The sequence below is a fragment of the Pholcus phalangioides genome, unplaced genomic scaffold (assembly GCF_987345545.1).
Source record: "Pholcus phalangioides strain wild (caught in Gottingen) unplaced genomic scaffold, Ppha-v1.0 ptg000040l_1, whole genome shotgun sequence".
NCBI lineage: Eukaryota > Metazoa > Arthropoda > Arachnida > Araneae > Pholcidae > Pholcus > Pholcus phalangioides.
Genome location: NW_028301626.1, coordinates 6,675,250 through 6,694,580, shown reverse-complemented (window position 1 = coordinate 6,694,580; position 19,331 = coordinate 6,675,250). Strand labels below are relative to the sequence as shown.

The window sequence follows — 19,331 nt, the reverse complement described above, 5'->3', positions numbered from 1 at the left end:
TGCATCCTCAAGTAGCATAATCTGCAAACTGTGAGTGTGTCTAATTGCTTTGTGCAGAATTTGTGTTAACTTCTTTCTCATCAATACATCATAATATGGAACAAAAATGCACCAAGAAAGAAATGTTGAAAAATTTCCATAAATGTTTAACTTCATAATATAACTTTTTGCATTGGAGGCTGTTATTTTAAAGAAAATTTTCCAATAGATGTGAAAAATTTTTGCATTGATTCACGTTCATTAATCAAATCTGCATCTTGGTAAATATAGTGCATGGTGCTTAATGTGATCACATCGAGACTTGAGGTTTCTGAAAATTATACCTGAAAAAATCTGAGAGCAGAAAAGATGACCATATGTCTTGTTCAGTTGAGCAGGACTCACGAAAACAGGAAAATCTTTTTTTCCTACATAAACTGGTTGCAAAATGTTCAATTGTGCAGGTTGTTTTTTCCTGTGTTGTTTTTAAACAGGATATTTTTCCTTTGAGCTAAAACCCTGCATTTTTTTAAAGAATTATTATTCAGCTATCATTAAGAATTGGAATGGAACTATTTAATATGTATTACCATAATTTTTTCAATCCATGGCACACATTTCATAGATCCCTTTAGAACCAGGGTTGGGGTTTTGACGTCAAAACGTTGGGTTTAAACTCAAAAACTGTCAAAAACCATCAAAAACCTAAATGAATGCTTTTTGATAATGTTTTGAACACAATAGGTGTACAACATGATAAAAAACTTACTTTTTGGCATATTACAATGTTTTATTTTTAAACATTAATTTATTACAATAATTTAAAAAAGATATTAATTATAATTTTCAATTTTAAATTTTTCAACATAAGAGTCTAGAACATATAAAATATAATTTTATGTATTTATACAAAAATTGCCACGTTTTCAAGACAAATAAATTCAATTGGTCGAATGGTCAACGCGTTTCGGCTCTTCAATGGAGAGCGGTCATCAGGACCTTGTGGTCAGAATTCACACGAATGAGTCATGGAGGGGTGATGTTTACGTCTGGTCATCCAAAGAGTTCGCCTTTGTATTTGCTGCATCTGAGTGGTCTTCGGATGCGAATTGGGGAGCCATCTGTTGCAAAGTGTTGAAAGTTTTTTCACAACTGAGGTTAATAAAGCCTGTCCAAGCTGACAAAATAGGTGGCGCGTTTCTTCCATCATATTAAACATCACCCCTCCACGACTCATTCGTGTGAATTCTGACCACAAGGTCCTGATGACGGCTCTCCATTGAAGAGCCGAAACGCGTTGACCATTCGACCAATTGAATTTATTTGTCTTGAAAACGTGGCAATTTTTTTATAAATTAAAACCAGGCAAAGTTTCTAATTTTTGTGATAATAATTTTTTGGTTTATTTATCTAAGCTACTCATTACCTGTGTTCAATTTGCTAAGTGCAATAGAGCTGCTTATTCAAAATATGTGTAATAGGGCATCAGGGTTAGGTTTTTGACCCCAGAAACTAACTCGGTATTAAAACTATCAAAATCTTACTGTCAATGATGTCAAATAGTTTTTGTTAACTTGATAGATATGTTAAATAACAAAACACTTACTTTTATTTAGATTAAAGGGTTTTATATTCAGAATTATAATTACTGAGGAAAAATACCAATTTTGATATTTTAAATTTTGTGATCTGCCCAAAATTTTATTCTACATAAAAATTCTCATGCAGCATCTGTTAATGCACTAATTAAACTCATTTATTTTCACCAAAGATCAGGGTGTATAAATTCACAGAGCTTTAAAAAGTATTTTCAACCAAAGCAGAGCTGACAAGACTTGATACCCAAAGCATTTGTTTTGCACGTTTGGATACAGCTTCAATTGGAAAACCATTGCATTATAAATGCTAGTAAATGTACCATATCATAGTGAAAAAGTAAGAATAATCCAAGTTTGACATATACAAGCTAGCATTGCCAAATTAAATGACATTTTAGTCCTACAATTTAGTATTTTGATCGCTAGATATATTTCAATGTTATGCGCAACAAGAGTATTGTTTTAAGTATCAGTGGTTATCTAGATAATTTAATAACAGAAATCACCATGCATATATGATGTAATAAACCTTTTTTTAAACACTTATCTGTAAAAAAGTACAGCAGATGGTTTATATCAATGCACACATATATAAGCAGTTAAAGAAATTTTGGAAGGTCAAGAATCATTTTGAATCGGAGAATGTCAAATCATTCCATAGTTTTCCCTTCCATGTTTATGCTATGCTTTATTCAAATTGTATATTTTATAAGAAAAAAAAACATATATATATATATATATATATATATATATTGTGCAAAATAATTTTGTAGAGAGTAGACAATTATTTTAGAATCGTATTAAATATTTATTCTTTGTATAACATAGTCACTTTAAACATTACATTCAATTAGCGTGTGTATTTCCAATGGGAATTTTTATATCGAAAAGCAATATTTGAGGTTTTTGACGTTTGATGGTTTTTTAAACCGTGGTTTAAACTGTCAAAAACTGCCATGTGTCAAAAACCTGCCAACCCTGTTTAGAACGTCTTCTGGCTTATATAGGCCTATATTGGTTCTTTCCCAATGTTTTTGTGTTGCGGATCTTCTTTTTAGTGAAGGTCAATGCCCCATGAACCCGCTCATGTATCATCAGAAGGTCCATTCTGATGCCATTTCTTTGGCCACCCCAAAAGGAAGGGGGCTGACAGGGTTTCAGCCTGGGGCCCCCCAGGATGATTCTCTTCCCCTCTCCCATTTTTCATACTATAGTGTAGTCAGTGAAAATGTGAGCAGAAGCCTGCTTAAGATCCCAGTGTAGGGGCTCTAAAGATGCCAAATTAGAGATTTGATGCTCAAGTACTGAACCTTGGTTCAATTTCTATTAACTTTACTTTATCTGTGAAGATAAGACAGAATTATTTGATTTCATGTGACAAGTTATTTGAATATACAGTCAAATACCTTTATAACGAACTCCAAAAGATCGGAGAAATCACTTCGTTATAACGAAATTTCATTATAAAAGAATTCCATGTTTTTGCATTGTTCCTATGCGAACTTATCTGGGGATTAGAAAGTGTTAAAAGTTAAAATAAGATTCGACTGTATTTCCATTCGCTTAGCACTATACAGAGTATCCCGTAAGTCTTAATGAGCCTTTATCTTATCAACCTTTAATCATAGAAGAATGGTTCTAATTTGAAAAAATGGACAAAATGTTTTCTTAAAAATTACCTTGTATCAGTTTTTAAAGTGAAAATACAGCATGCCTCAAAGTGAAAAAAATTAAATTTATATATGACCCTCTCTTGTCATCATCTAACTTTCAATTACCGAATTGCTGCCCTGTTTCTTCTGAGGCCAACAAAAGAATTTCACCTTTCTAAGTGTAATATTCGCTACGATATTTGAATTCGAAAATTGTAGAAAAAGGGGGAAAAGAACAGCATAAATAAGAAAAAGAAGCATTGTCTGTTAGTTTATTCTGTTCTTTGCCAACTTTTCTCCAATTTTTTAATACAAATATCTCATTGAATATCACACTTGGAGATGTGAACTTTTTTTTGTTGGCCTCAGGAAAGACAGGGAAACAACTTCCTAATTGGAAGTTACAAAATGAGAAGACCGTATAAAAATTTATATTTTTTATTTTGTGGCGCACTGTATTTTTACCCTCAAAACTGGTACATGGTGATTGCTGAACACATTGTGAGCATGTTTGAGATTAGAACCATACCTCTATGATGAACAGTTGATGATTTAAAGGCCAGATTAAGATGTGGGGGGGGGGGGACACCCTGTATAGGGGATTTTTACACATTTTTAGGTATATTTGTGTCAATTATTCATCATTATTATTATGCGTTTATGAGCCAATTATTTTTCTGCCAGTGGTTTTCATATTAGTATATAAAGTATATGTATTACAAATATTATTTTTAAAAATCTTCTTGTAGGCACTCCCACTTGTTTGCCGGCTCTGTCAGAAGAACGGCCATCTGAAAAATGTAAGTGAATTCAGAGACATTTCTTTTTTAAACTCAAGTTTCTCTCCTGATTGAGTGTTTGTGTGAATGTTCATTTCTCCTCTTCATTTTTATGAAAATTATTGATTAGAAAATCTTTAATGTTTTAAGTATTATGTATATTTTATGGTAAATGTAAGGAATCAGTAACTATGCATGGTACCAGGGCTGATCATTTTGCTGGCAAAAAGGTATTATCGCTGGGACAGTAGCCTTAACTGGTAAAAACCAGGACAGAAATCGGCAAAACTAGCAAAAATGGTTTTATGGGGGGGGGGGGGGAAGACGCATTTGACTCATTTGGATTCAATGTGTATTATAATGGAATTTAATTCCATTATACACATTGATACACAATAATTTAATTAATTTATGTGAAATAATTATAGCAATCCACTTAATGATGTATTGTGAAGTAATCTGGGGAAAATACATTTGTGAATAAATAAATGCAGGTACAGTTGATGCTCATTATAATGACCCCACTTTATAGCAACAATGACCCGTAGAAAAGTCCCTAATGTTTTCAATATAACGACTGTCCTAAATTTTCCCTTTCAATACAATGACCACCTGTTACCTGTTGTCCAGGACAATAAGGGCTGCTATAGCAATATAATTTTTTTCCTCTTCAAAATGTTACTAAGCATAAATAAATGTGAGCAGTATTCATTGGTTTTATGGTTAGCAAAACCCTATTTTTTACTCTAGTGTTTTCCAGCTATGGAAAACCTGCTAATTCTAAAAACGATTATTAAACCAAAATTTCAAACTATGTCATTTGCATAATAAATCAAAAAATTAATGCATAACATTACCTTGCATGCATAGATGGGGAAAGAATCAATTTTTGCCAGGATAGTTTTTACTGTGGCTTTTTTTTCCACCTATGGCAAAAACTTGCGAACCCTGATACTGTGAAATCTTTATATAATGATACTCTGTGGATCAAGAAAAAATATTGTTGTAAGTAGATTGATTGTTATTACCAGATATACAGAAGACTGGATGTTGTGAAGATATTTATTATTTGAGATGTTAATTTTTTAAGGAAGGAAAAAAACTCATCTCTGCCTCTACCGGGAGGTGAACCCGGGTCCCTCGATTGCCGGACGAGTGCTCTGACCACTAAGCTACAGAGGAGATAGAGATTTTCCTTCGCTAGAGCGTATATATGCCGAACGGAACCGTGCAATGGACGGTGAAACCGATCAGATAATAGCTCATGGACGACGAGCCACCAGAGGGCTATATATATGACATGAATGTCGCTCTCCACTTGTTAATACAAGATATACAGAAGACTGGATGTTGTGAAGATATTTATTATTTGAGATGTTAATTTTTTAAGGAAGGAAAAAACTCATCTCCTGGTAGAGGCAGAGATAAGTTTTTTCCTTCCTTAAAAAAAAAAAAAAAAAAAAAAAAAAAAATTAACATCTCAAATAATAAATATCTTCACAACATCCAGTCTTCTGTATATCTTGTATTAACTAGTGGAGAGCGACATTCATGTCATATTGATTGTTATATCGAGTATCATTGTTGTGAGGTTTCACTGTACTTAATTGTCTATTTTAAAATGAATTGGTTTATTTTAGACAAATGTTTGCTACTTTCATTGCAAACACAATTGCGTCAATGGTGGTGTATTAGATATTTTAAACGCTTTTGTAAAACATAATTTATGCTCATTCTTTGATTGATAAAAATTAATAAGCATATGTATCATGTTAATATAATTCTTAAATCAGAGTTTGTGTGCTTCAAACAATTTTTTGCATTAAATTTTTCCTAAAATGTTGCTAGATATATAAATAAATGTGAGAAGTATTAATTTTTTTGACGCTAGGGCAAAAACCAATTACAGTCGAATCCTGTTATAATGGTATCCATTAAAATGGGAATCAACTGTATTGTCAGGACATTTTTTACTGCAGTTTTTTCCAGTGTACCGTTTTATTAATAATATCCCAGTTTGTTTTAATGTTACCCAACATTGAAATAAATTTGCAAATGACAACAATGAAATAAGACAGTTTTTTCCACTAGTATCATTTATTAACAATATAAACCTGTTAAAATATTTTAGAATTAAGCAATGTGGCAAATAAATTTTTCTTTAAGATGTTAACATTAGAAAAAATATCACACAATATTATTAAAACATTCTCACCAAATCATCCGTCAGGGCATACTTCGTTCTCTGAGTTTCTCACAACTTCAGTAATGGAAGAATAGTCCACATCATCTCCCGATGGCACAAGTTCAGCAAAACACTACACCAGTGAGTCCAGGATTGACGTAGACATGTCCCGAAGTCTGTCAGCAATGTTCCATCCCCGATGAGATGGCGTCCCCTCTTGATGTCACATGCAGACCACTGGACGGGTAGAGAAACGACCAACAAGAGAAGAAGTGGAGCTATTCCAGCAGCATCACAACAGGAAACTAGTCCATCAACTCATGACACATCGAACCTCTACGTAATCGAATGCAGAACTCAAAATGTGTCGATACCTAGAACACTGCTCGTATATATATGGAGAAACCCTTCATTATCAGCTATCACAAGAATGAATCAGAATTGAGAATTGAACAGTACTGAAATTAACATAAATCTTTTAACAAATAACATCTCATTTGCATATTTATATGGAATAAAACACTATTACATAATTTTGACATACAGAAATTGGCAACACGCAGAATGTAAACATTAGAGACCTGGCCAGGGTCTACAACACTAGGCCTATTACACTTTGAAATTCTCATTATTAATTATGTTATTAACCGCAAGGTGACCCATGGCCCACTGACGGCATGAAGGTGAAATATTGCATTTTCTTATAAATGTTTTTGCAAATGTAATTATACAACAAATTAATATTGTACATGTATTTGTACATGTATATTGTATCTCTTTTATCACAATTTCATTGAGTTTGATGACGATCCCCGCAGAGTTCCTGCGGGTGATCCTCAGGTTTTCCCATCATAATATCAGCAACTGGCGGGCCTCTCATGTTACACCAGCAATGGCAAAAACTCACCAACTCTTTTCAAAGACATGCACACATAAAAGACAAAGTACAAAAACACAGTGAACAGTATAATATTGTTTTACAAAACAACAATGTAGACTACACAAAAAAAGTGAAAATAATCGCACAAACATGCACTTCGTAACCCGTAGGGATTTTACAAAATCAGGTCTAGATGAGATATTAATTTGAAATTGTTTATTAAGCAACAGCATTGGTTAGGATGTTTTTTTTTAATTATTATAATATTTTTTTCATTAAACATATATCTGAGAAACATTGAGAAGTAAGGAATACTGAGAGATCAAAGTATTAATTTCATTTTTATATAATATCAATTCAGAATATACACTGCTGGCCACCCAAATTGCAACACCAAGAAAGACAAGAGATATCGCAACAATATTTATTTTGTAGATAACATGTTGACCAAGCATCAAATGATTAAATTTATAGACTTCTGTGAAGTGTGGTTCCTGCCAAAATCAGTAGCTAGAGTAGCCGCCATTGTTGGAGATCACCGCTGCCACACGCCTCGGCATTGATTCAAAGAGACTTTGGATGTGTTCTTGGGGTACAGCAGACCAAGCAGCTTCCACGCGTTGCCAAAGTTGATCTGGTGTGGCAGCTGGGGATGTAATCTGGATCAATCGTTGAGCAACCATGGACCACATGTTTTCTATCGGCGAAAGATCCGGAGAGCGAGCTGGCCAGGGAAGCAATTCCATCTGGCGATTGACGAAGAACCTTTGGACAATGCGTGCCACGTTTGGTCGCGCATTATCCTGTTGAAATATGGCTGTGGGCAAGCCCTGAAGGTAAGGAAGGACAACTGGCTCCAACACCTCGGAGATGTAGCGCTGGCTTTTTAAAGTACCGGCAATGCGTACTAGAGGAGTGCGAGAGTGATATCCAATACCGCCCCATACCATAATACCCGGTGCAGGACCAGTGTGGCGGTGCATAACGCAGCTGTTCAGCATCCTCTCTCCACGGTGTCTCCAGACTCGAATCCGACCATCGTGGTGTTGTAGACAGAAGCGTGACTCGTCAGTAAAGACAATTTCATTCCATTGTGCCGTCTACATCCTTCTTTCATCGCACCATTGGCGGCGGAGACGTCTGTGGTTCTGCGTCAAGGGTAGACGAAGCAATGGACGTCTTGCGGACAGACCACTCTGCTGTAAACGGCGTCGAATGGTACGGGCAGACACTGGATGATGCGGTACAGACTGAATGTGCTGTGCTATGATTCGTGATGTGGCTGAGCGATCCGTCACTGCCATACGCACAATACGCCTGTCATCACGTGAAGTGGTGCACTGAGGTGGATGCGATCGAACACGTCGGTCCGTCGTACCCTCCTGCATCCAACGATCACATATCCGCATTACAGTTGTTTGGTTTCGTCCAACACGACTACCGATTTCCCTGAAAGATAATCCACAATCTCGGTAGGCCACTATCCTTCCTCTGTCGAACTCGGATACTTGATCAAAAGATGATCGCTGTTTTCTACGAGGCATAATTGATCGTTTTTTTGAAAAAACCACAAGAAAAACACAATTGCCGTACTTCAAATCGTCGAAATCTCCAAGCCTTAAATAGCGCTTTGAAGTGGCGCCACAGGCGCGCGTGATGTGCGTCTGCGCTGAAATTCTAATCATTTGCATATCTCACCTCCGCTAATGCATGTTGTAAATTTCATATTATTTGCATGCTTCCTTCAGGGTGTTGCATTTACGGTGGCCAGCAGTGTATATATTTAAACAGTAAATGTATCTGGCTGTATTATTTACGTATATAAAATTGATTTTCTGTCTGTGTGCATGTTCTCTATACGAATCTACAGTGAACAATATAGGCTACTTTAAAAGTTCATCATAGCTGGGAAAATGCCGAAATGGGTGAAAAACTGTCATTCAACAATGGTTCCTGGGCCAAAAAAAATCACTTTCGGAATGCTTACTTTGGTTTCCATGGTTCCTTAACAGTGCCTTTCAGACATGCATATGCCTTTCCAATAGTTTGCCATTTCTTTAATGCTGTTGGTATATGTATATGTTTATGCCTTTATAATGGTTTGCCACATTTTCAATCCTCCCAGTAATTGAAGAAAACCCCGGCAGTGCCGGGTATTGTAGCTATTAGTTCCCTAATATGTCTTTTATGATTGATATATTAGCTTTTGTGGAATTTGTTACATTGTTTGTATTATAATGCTATAGTAATAGTTCAATATTTTTGGATCTGTATACGGGTAGCTTTTTTTGAAAAATGTTTTATTTATTTTTTGGGACACACTATATTTTTATGTGAATTTTACAATCCTGTACATAGTTATAACTGTCTAAGTGTTAATGTATGACATTCTATTTTATTTGGGTTAGAAGTGTTTGGGATCTTAGTTTATTGTATACTAGCTGATACCCGGCGACATTGCCCGTCCCGTAAAAAATTTATATACGTATAGCTTATTATTTCTTAATCAAAAAAATTTCTGCATCAAGTAAGAAAAAAATTACTTTTATTTTTAAGAGTTTTAATTAAAAACTTCAGGCAGTCGCTTGTGGATACACAATATTTTTTGTTTTTCCATCTGGTGTGTAGGTGTACAAATTTTTGGGATTACCAACATGCGACGTAAAGCTGTCCATGTGAAAATCAGGGCTCAAGTAGGTTGATACCTGCCACTGCTAACGAATGGCCTTGCGCTTTGTTGATTGTCATGGCAAAAGTTAAACGAATCGGGAACTGTAATCGCTTGAAAGTGAATGGCATTTCTTCAGTGATAATTGGGATAGGGGCCATTCAAGTATTATGTAAGCAGATTTTCAGCCATTTTTGACCCCCTCCCTCCCCTTGTCAGCAAAAAACTGACCCTCCCTTCCTCTGTCAGCGAAATTTCGTTAGCAGTTTAGAATATTTCATATCTTCAAAAAGGGGTGGTTGATGACATAAGCAACCTTCAAACCCCCTCCCTCCATCATCAAAAGCAGCAAATCCAAAACCCCCACCCCCCGATGCTGACGTAATACTTGAATGAAAACGTCTTTTCCTTTGGCACATCCAGTTAAAATCGGTGCTTCGATGATGTAATTGTGCAATTTCTTCACTCAGAGTCTGCTGCCATTGCAGAGTCTCTGTGTCTCCAAATTTCTTAAAAGCATTATAGGTGCTCCGACTTTGAGGGTCAAATTGTGTGGTGGCGCACCCGGAATATCCAAAGAGTTCAGAACTTCTGCAGCATACAGAACTGTCTGTGACAGTGTCAATTGATTTGTAAGATGTGGAGTCTCCCGGAATAATTTTTCGGATTTTTTCGTTGATCTTGTTCACACTGTCATTTTTCGATGCCAGAATCGCTCTCTCACAAAGCCACTCATGGTTTCGGTGATTTCGTTCAATGTTTGAGAAGGCTTTGTCTGCAAGTTCTTGAACTGAGTTTAACAACTGGCAAAATCCATTTGGGAACGTAATGAGTCCAGTGCTTGGGTCTCTATGGGAATTCTTCCATTGCCAAGTTTGATCACACACACAACTGACGTGAAAATGATAGCAGTGCTGAGTCATTTTTCAGTTGAACTCGCATGTTAGTGGATAATGATAATTTTTTTTAACTTCGTGCCAGAGTGTTGATGATTTGAGGCAAGCATTGAGTTCATCAGCTGGCTTTAAACATTTTTATCCCCAATTTTGTCATCGTAGTAGTTGTCCTCTGTTGTTAGCGATGTTACACGTCCAGCTTGTGCAGCGAATATTATTCAAACGCCTTTTAAGCATTTTTTAAATTGAAACTATACCTCTACGATGGGCGGTTGATGAGATAAAGGCCGCATTAGCACTTACAGGATACCCTGTATATAGGCTAGCAGAAATACCCGGCTCTTCCCAGGTTTTCTTCAATTACTGGGAGGATTAGAAAAGTTACAAACCGTTATAAAGGAATAAACTGTTATAATAACAGAATTAAAGGTGTGGCAAACCATTGTAAACACATCTGAAACACATTGTTGGAAACCACGGTAACCAAAGTAAACATTCCGAAAGTAATTGTTGAGGCCCCAAAACCATTGTTGCCTGACAGTTTTTCACCCAATTCGGGCATTTGCCCAGCTCTAACGAACTTTTAGAGTAGCCTACTGTTCAATCCCGGTCCTTTGGTATATATGCAAAATCTGGCAACAATCGGCCTAAAACTGTAGATTTGTATAAAGAACATACATACATACATACAGACAGACAGACAGACAGACAGACAGACTTTCACATTTATATATGAGATGTTGCTCAATTTATTTATGTTGCCATCATATGCCCCTTCTAAGCACAAATTCTGTAATTCACTATTGAATATATCCGTGCATAGAATATATCGTTGAAGAATTTTTTATTGACATAATGGTGTATCTAAGTTTTTTAAATTATTTTTTCACAATACAACAGGGTACAGCAATTTAAATTAGTTTGATTTAAAAAAAAAGTCATTGCTTTAAAGCACAAAATTTAAATTTCTTTAGTTTTATATAAGTTGAATGATGTTGAAGTAAAAGTAACCTAGTATGGTATGCATGTTATTGATATGTGGTAAAGTTTATGATTAAAAGAAGTATAGGCCTAGAAAATCTGGTAAATGTACAGGGTAATTCTAAATTTATTGGAAAACCTTTAAGAGGTGATAGAAGACTCTTTAACAAGCATTTTTGGTCATAGACGGTGTGTGGTTGAATCGCAATAGCAAAGGCAATAGAGGGTGTTTTTAGAGAGTGCATAACAGCACTTCATCAAAAACAAATATCCTATTTTGCTCGATAGGTTTGTTGTGATACGTGCTATCAACCATTTGAGAGTGTATATGCACCTTCAAATTGAAATGGAGTTTTTTTTTTATTGGTGCAAGGGTCATCAAGGTTATGCTGTGCCAAACAATGGTCAAGCAGTATAATACTTTGTGGTAGAATTTGTGTTACCCAGGTTGCTTACCATGAGGAGGCCTACCACATTACAATACCCTGCACCCTTGAATGGTTGATTGTATTTATTGCAGCTAACTCGTCAGAAAAACATGATATTTACTTTTGGTGAAATTCTGTTATGCATTCTCCCAAAGCGCTGCCTATTGCCTTTGCTGTTGTGATTCGATGACCCATTATGTGATAAAAAATGCTTGTTTAGGTGCCACGTATCAACTCTTAGAGTTTGTCACATGAATTTAGAATCATCATGCAGACTTGAACCTAACCACTAGCAGACCTGCCAACTCTCCAGATTTAGGCGGGAGACTCTAGATTTTTAACCTTTTCTCCTGCTCTCCAGATTTAGGCGGGAGACTCTAGATTTTTAACCTTTTCTCCTGCTCTCCAAATTTTGCAGAAAATTAGATTTTCACGAGCTTGCACGTTATCGTGATGTGAATGACTACCATCATCGGTAGGGAAAATACCCATAGAAAGCAGCCGTGGTCATTTCCGTCGAGCAGTCATAAAAAAGTCTTGGTGATCACATTTAAGCAACTGGGGGGGGGGGGGGCAAAGACGTGATTTTGTTTACTTAGCGTTTATCTGCAATCATTTATTGGTTCCAAACTTCAAGGCGTAAATGCGAGCTGATCTCCCCATTAAAAAGTCTCGCCACAGAGAGCAACAGGCCTACAACGATAAATTATTCAATCATTACACTTCACTCATAGTTAGAAAAACTAATGGCAAATGGCAGCTCATAACAGCTCATACTACACATAACAGAAACAAACTTCACGTCAGGTTTCACTACACGTACACTCCAACATGTACCAATTCGTTAGAAGTTCCATCGAGAAATATGGACGAGGTGCATGTGTGGTTCAGTAGTGGCAATCATTTATCAGGAGGATGACCTTAGTTGCCGAAATTCTTCTATAATCATTATTGTATTCTATTAACAGCCACATGGTAAACTCATAAGTTTTTTTTGTCAGCAGCTTTGTATTTTGAGGTTTTTAATTGTTTTCTCTGATTAAATATATCGTCAGAAAGAAAACAAAACTGCGTTTAAAAGTTCATATACCCAAGATTATCAAGGAAACACTTATGTTTTATGAACAGTGTGTAGATGTGATTTCTCTATTCTTCATGGAAAGACTGGCATTGAATTATATTCTACCCAGGGACAATGCAGAACCTGCCTAGGGAAGGGAGGAGTTGGAACTTTTTCTTAATGAATTTTTTTTTTCGAAAAATTATTTGTGAAATTTTTTTTGATTGGGTTTATGAGCGCGGGGGGTACCCCCTCTCGTGAGAATTTCTGGATTTCAAAAGTGTGTGTGTTGGCATGTCTGCTCTAAGTACAGTGTAGAAAGATAGTTTTTTCTAGGTTTTCTGCATGAATATTTTGCTGAAAAATATTCATGCATAAGGATCTAAAGTTAGATATAACAGCACTAAGTATTTTCAATGCATTTTAATGGGGCAATAGGGTTCTTCTGATAGAAAGTAAAAAAGTCTTGAGTTTGCTCTTTTTTTTAACTATACTCATTAAATCTGTGAAAGAATACAAATGTGTAAATTATTAAGCAACATCGTGTGTATGTCGGAAACACATCGTAATGAATGCATGCATCAATCGTGCAAGAAACAATCTTGTCAATAGTATATGTTTATCATTTACTTGATGCTGAATGACCCTTTGGTAGTAAATCGAGTGAATCAAAAAGTCTACACCATATATGATACTGAGTAGCTGCCAGGAATTCACATTAAAGTTGGGGGAGGGGGGACTTATGAACAAAAGCACTTTTCTCCTCAAGAAAAATGTTTATCCAAGACGTCAATTCAGGCTCAACGACCTTTCATATTACAAAACCACAAATGTTCATGCTTGTAGTTTATTCATTAATGATGAATTAAATTTGAGAGATTAGATGAAAAAATAGATAGAGGTGATATGAAAATATGTATTCTTAATGATTAACAAGATTTATTCTAAGTAATAAGCAGTTAGTTAATTTAAATGAAAACAAAAGTGATTTGAATAAAAAAAAAATCAGATTTTTTCATACCATGCAATGTAGTGTCTATTCCAAATCATCTTGTATTATGGTATATTATGCCCAAGTAATCAAATTCAGACGCTCTATCCATTTCTTCAGTTACCTCAGTAATTATTTGGCAATGGCTATGGATTTTAATGCAGATTCCTATGTTAGCATTTATGTTTCTTTGTCATATAAATGAAATGAAATGAATATAAATGTTAAAACGATAAAAACACCAAAATTATTATCAGTCTCCTAATGTTAGCTTTCTTCACAATTATCAACATGTGCAAACAAAGCAGAAATTGCAGATCAAATTCATTATCCTATAATTACTGAAGTTTGTCTGTAATGTCTGGAAGTTTTGAGTAACAAAGTAGTAGTAATTAGAGTAATAGCATAGTGAAAGTAAAATTATCAATGATTTATCATATTTACCAATATGGCATAGGGCCTGCACATAATCACTAGTAATTATGTGGCAAATTCGCAATGTATAAGCAAAATTTGCCAAATTTATCAAAAGTATCACTGTTGATTATGCATAATCACTGGAATTATCACATTTATCATAATATATACACTCCATGTAAATATTGAGAGTGGGTGTAGGATGGTTTTTTTTACATAATGGTTTCTGTGAATTGTGAATTATTGTCATTGTTATCGTGAGCTGAAATTCCCAACACTTTGTGATTTTGTAATCAGTCAATTTTGAAATATATCTTTCTTTTTCAAATTTTGTTTTACATAGAATTGCCCTGAAGAGGTTTTGCCGCCTGTTTTGGAATTACCACCCATGACCAATGAATTCATGGATTGTATCAATAGAGCATGTATAAACATAAAAGGTATTTTTTTATTGATATACTTTTACATACTATTACTACAATGCTATTAGACAACATATGCACCTCATCCATATTCCTCTGTGGAATTTCTAATGAATGAATACATGTTGGAATGTGCGTGTATATGTTGTGAACCAAAATACAGTAATCTGTCTTCCGAATTCAGAAGCACACAACTCGGCAGGTTATTTTGTGCTTGTAGTGTCATGCTTGAATATTTTAAATGTTGTAAGTCTATATGTTATGCCCCTCTCTATTACATACTAGATCATAGCTGCCCGAATTTTATAGAATGTTTCTGAATTTCTACTCTTCTCAGACTACCTAAGAATTCTTCCATCTTCTGTATTTTTACCCTGATTGTAAAAAAAAAGCCTTACTTTTGGGGAAAATTATTTTCAAAGGTTTTCCCTAAAAAAAAAAAAAACTGCTTCTTCTGTTTCTTTTTTTATGAAAATGACATCACAATCTTAATGTGAATTGTATCCATTGTACCAAATCACAAAAATATTTCATCTTTTTTTCTTGAGACTTCTTTTCCAAAAAAAAAAGTGACGTTCTTTGAGTTCCTTGCTGCATTATACTTATTTGTACTATTATTTTTGAAATGCAGTTGATCCTTACCAATTGGCTATATACTCAACCTTCCAGATTTAAGAGAAGTCATATCTATAGGGTCTGTGATCAAATTTATGTATCATTCACAATTAAAATTATTGCAATGCAAACTTTTGACCAAATTGATAGGAATACAGTGAAAAGCTCACGATCCAGGCCAACTTCAGAGCATTATGATATAGCAAATAACGTATAATATCGGGAATTCAGAAAAATATTTAAAAAGAACATGTGCAATCCGTCCTTCGACTGGTTTCAGAATCGATCAGCAGAGAATTTCAATGAGTGAGTGCAAATTTGGAGTTCCGCATTTATCCGACACCACACTAGAAAGCTCTAATTTTTTTATCTAGTTGGTTTATCTGCCTTATCTAGTGGCACCTAATCACGGAAAGTTATCATTCCATTGGAGGGAAATGATGGAAAAGTGTGTGTGTGTAACGCTAATGACTCTTACAATGGTTTCAAGATTTGTATGCAGTGTATCCTTGAATTTTTTAATTTATTTTACCGGTATTGATTTGTTTTTTATATGAGTGGTTAGGCAAGCTGTCGTTTGTATCAATTGTTTATTTTGCCATTGTGCAAGATAAACTTTCAGCATGCCTGGTTATGCTCGCAGAGTTTGTTTCAGAGAGAATATTTCATGGTACGAGATGCTGCAGGAGCTCTGATGGGGGGAAAACATTGGGATGGCCACAGGGCTTTCTTTTCATTCAAATTTAAAACAACTCAGGTCTATCTCTATCTATGTGCAATTTACTTCCTAGTAAGTTGTGCCAGAAGTGTAAGTGTGTGTACCTAACAGTCTGAGTGCGTGTCTAGCAGGGTTGTTTGGTTTAAACCACATTTTTGACCAAGAGCATTTGGTTTTTTTCAAAAAATCAAATAAAAGTTGCCTAAATATCATTTTTTTTCCTTGAAAAATATCATATTGGTTCATTATTAGCCAAAATGTTTCATTTTTACCACATTTTATATCCTTGGGGTACATTCTGATGGTATATCTTTAAATGAAATAAGATTTTATAAGTGGTTTTTTTCAAAAAGTCTCATAAAAGTGGCCAGAATATATATATATTTTTCATATGAAGTATCTTAGTTATTTAAAGTTATATACAAAAGCCAAAATTCCTCATTCTTACAACATTTTCTAACTTTTGGCTACATTCTGATGCTTTATCTTTAGCAAATTCATGAATAAGGATTGCATCACCTAAATGTAGTGGTGTATTATCTCACAGGGTTTCTTTTTCCCTTCACAAAGAAGCAGCAACAGTAGTGACACCATCATGCTAGGGGCAGGTGGTCCTATAATCCAATAAAGACACCAGTTGTCCTTAAAGGTCAAAAACTAGTGTACTAGTAGTTACATTACCTCACATACATTTTCATTTTCTTTCCCATAAGAAGTATAGCACATCTCCTACTGTATATCTCCCAGTCTTAATATTCAATAGTTTTTTATTTTTTATACTTTCACACACACACTGTTAAGCCCAGTTAATCAAGGTTCTACTGTATAGTAGTAACAGATTTATGAAAAATAATCAGCTATATACAGGGTGATTATAATTTGAGTTTTGATTCCAAAACTATACAATAAGTACTGGTCGGAATGACTTGAAAATATGCATACAAATACAAATACAACGCCACAACAGGCAAAATGCCCAACGAGGTGGCTGATAAAAAGATGCCCATAAAAATATGGATGTCATATGTTTCAAAAATACAGCAACCCAATTAAAAATGCAATTAACACAAATTACAAACAATATATACACATGATAAAATATTATACAATGCCCATAAAGAATACTTATGGTTGTCTTATTCTAAGAATGGATAGCTTCTCGATTTACCCCAACATGTTTATCGTATTTCTTTTTAAACGTGTCAATTGTGTTACAATTTACTACCTCCGGGGGTAAGCTATTCCATTTATTAACAACCCTATTGGAGAAAAATTCCCTGCGACACCATAACCTTGCATTGTCCCTCACCAATCGATACTGGTGTCCCCTTGTAAAAGCAGTCGATTGGCGGTGTACTAAAAGTTCATGGTCCATCCTATCCATCCCATTGAAAATTTTGAACACTTCGATCATATCTCCTCGACACCTGCGTTCATCCAATGTAAACATATTCAAAAAATGAAGTCTTTCTTCATAACTCAAGCCCTGTGTGCCAATAAGGACACGCGTAGCTCTTCTCTGCACCCCTTCAACCAAGTCTATGTCCCTCTGTAGGTATGGTCTCCAAAACCTTACAGCATACTCCAGTCCAGGACGAACTAAGCCTCGAAAAAGCGGAAGAATGACTTTAGGAGAACGCGAAGAGACCTTTTAGACCTTTTAGACATACATATTCCTTTTTTTAGTTTAAGTTTAGTTTTAGTTAAGTTTTTCCTTAGTTAAGTTTAACTTATCTTTAAAGTAATCAAGTTTCTTTCGCAAAAGGAAAAAAAAGTGCAAGTAGTGCAAAATGTGCAAGTAGATGATGCTGTACTTGGCCAGCAGTATAATCTATTTTGTGCAACCACATCATTTCGGCACTTCCACAGAATCAGTGTGTGGATAGAACTTCTATCAAGATGCACATTGCAATACCAACAAAGCAGCTGCTGAAGACACATTTTGACAGGATGCACCTTAACCCTTGCAACTTTTGGCAGTGGGGGTACCTCAAAATGTTATAAACAGTGGTCAGATTGCAAACTTTGGTGAATTGCAATCTCCAGCACATTCCCTATATGTTAGAAGTTGCTCAGGAATATTAACGGGGAGGGGGCGCGTTTGGTTTAATAAAGCTGAATTGCAAGCACATCCACATTATGACTATGGCATACTCCGATTCTGTTGTTGAACAAGAATTTTTGTGCTTTCAACATCATAGCCAGAACACGCAGTGGACAACATATTTAACATTTCTTAAGTAAGTTGTAGTTATTTGTTCAATTACTTCGTTTTTTGTGATGATTCCATGAATTATGAAATCGTGAAATGCTATAATTAAGGTATCATTCTGCCATGACTGGCTATCGTTTCCATTCTGGGAGCAAATTTCCCACATGTTGGATGATGTCATTAATTTTACATTTTTAAGTATTTTTTCCCCTTTATCAAATAAAGTTGAATTTTTTCAGGAATATTCGTGACAATTTTCAAGTCATTCTGACAATCGTTCTTTTTTTACAGTGTTTTGAAATCAGAACCTTAGTTATAATCACCCTGTATATTATAATCACCCTGTATATTATAATCACCCTGTATATCATAAATCATTGCTAATTAATCTGCATTATTTATGATTCATTAAATACATTATATTCACCTAATTTTTATTAGTTTTTGCAAAATAGCTTCCTAATTAAGCATACTGAAAGTAACTGGAGAAAAACCTTTATATATTATATGATTAATAATAACATTAAAAGAATTTTCATACACACAGTAATCCATTGAGTTAAACAAAAAATAATTAAATTGCAAAATTTGGTTTTTGTTAAAATGTAATAAATATTTATTGATTAATTAGCATGGGAATAGTGTTAATTACATTAATAAACATTTTATTTTAGTTAATTATTAGAAGTTTGAATGTTTTTTCAGAAATTTCATTGCTTTTAATGTTAATACTATTTAAACCAAAAAAACCGGTTTTTTTACCAACCCTGGTGTCTAGTGTTGTGTCTGACTTTTCAGTACTGCCATCAATATTTCAGAAGTGAAGTGTAATGATTGAATTATATTTGTA

At 34.8% G+C, this 19,331-nt stretch overlaps 1 protein-coding gene across 3 annotated transcripts in view; it reads left to right on the top strand.

The window, feature by feature from the left end:
• Positions 1-19,331, top strand: part of LOC149065414 (terminal uridylyltransferase 4-like) — a 101,809-nt gene that overhangs the window by 44,173 nt on the left and 38,305 nt on the right. For all 3 annotated transcript variants that reach the window (XM_089254215.1, XM_089254216.1, XM_089254217.1), the window contains exons 13-14: positions 3,979-4,029; positions 14,858-14,954. In XM_089254215.1, coding sequence (XP_089110341.1) covers positions 3,979-4,029; positions 14,858-14,954 — 148 coding nt within the window. The remainder of the gene's footprint in view (positions 1-3,978; positions 4,030-14,857; positions 14,955-19,331) is intronic.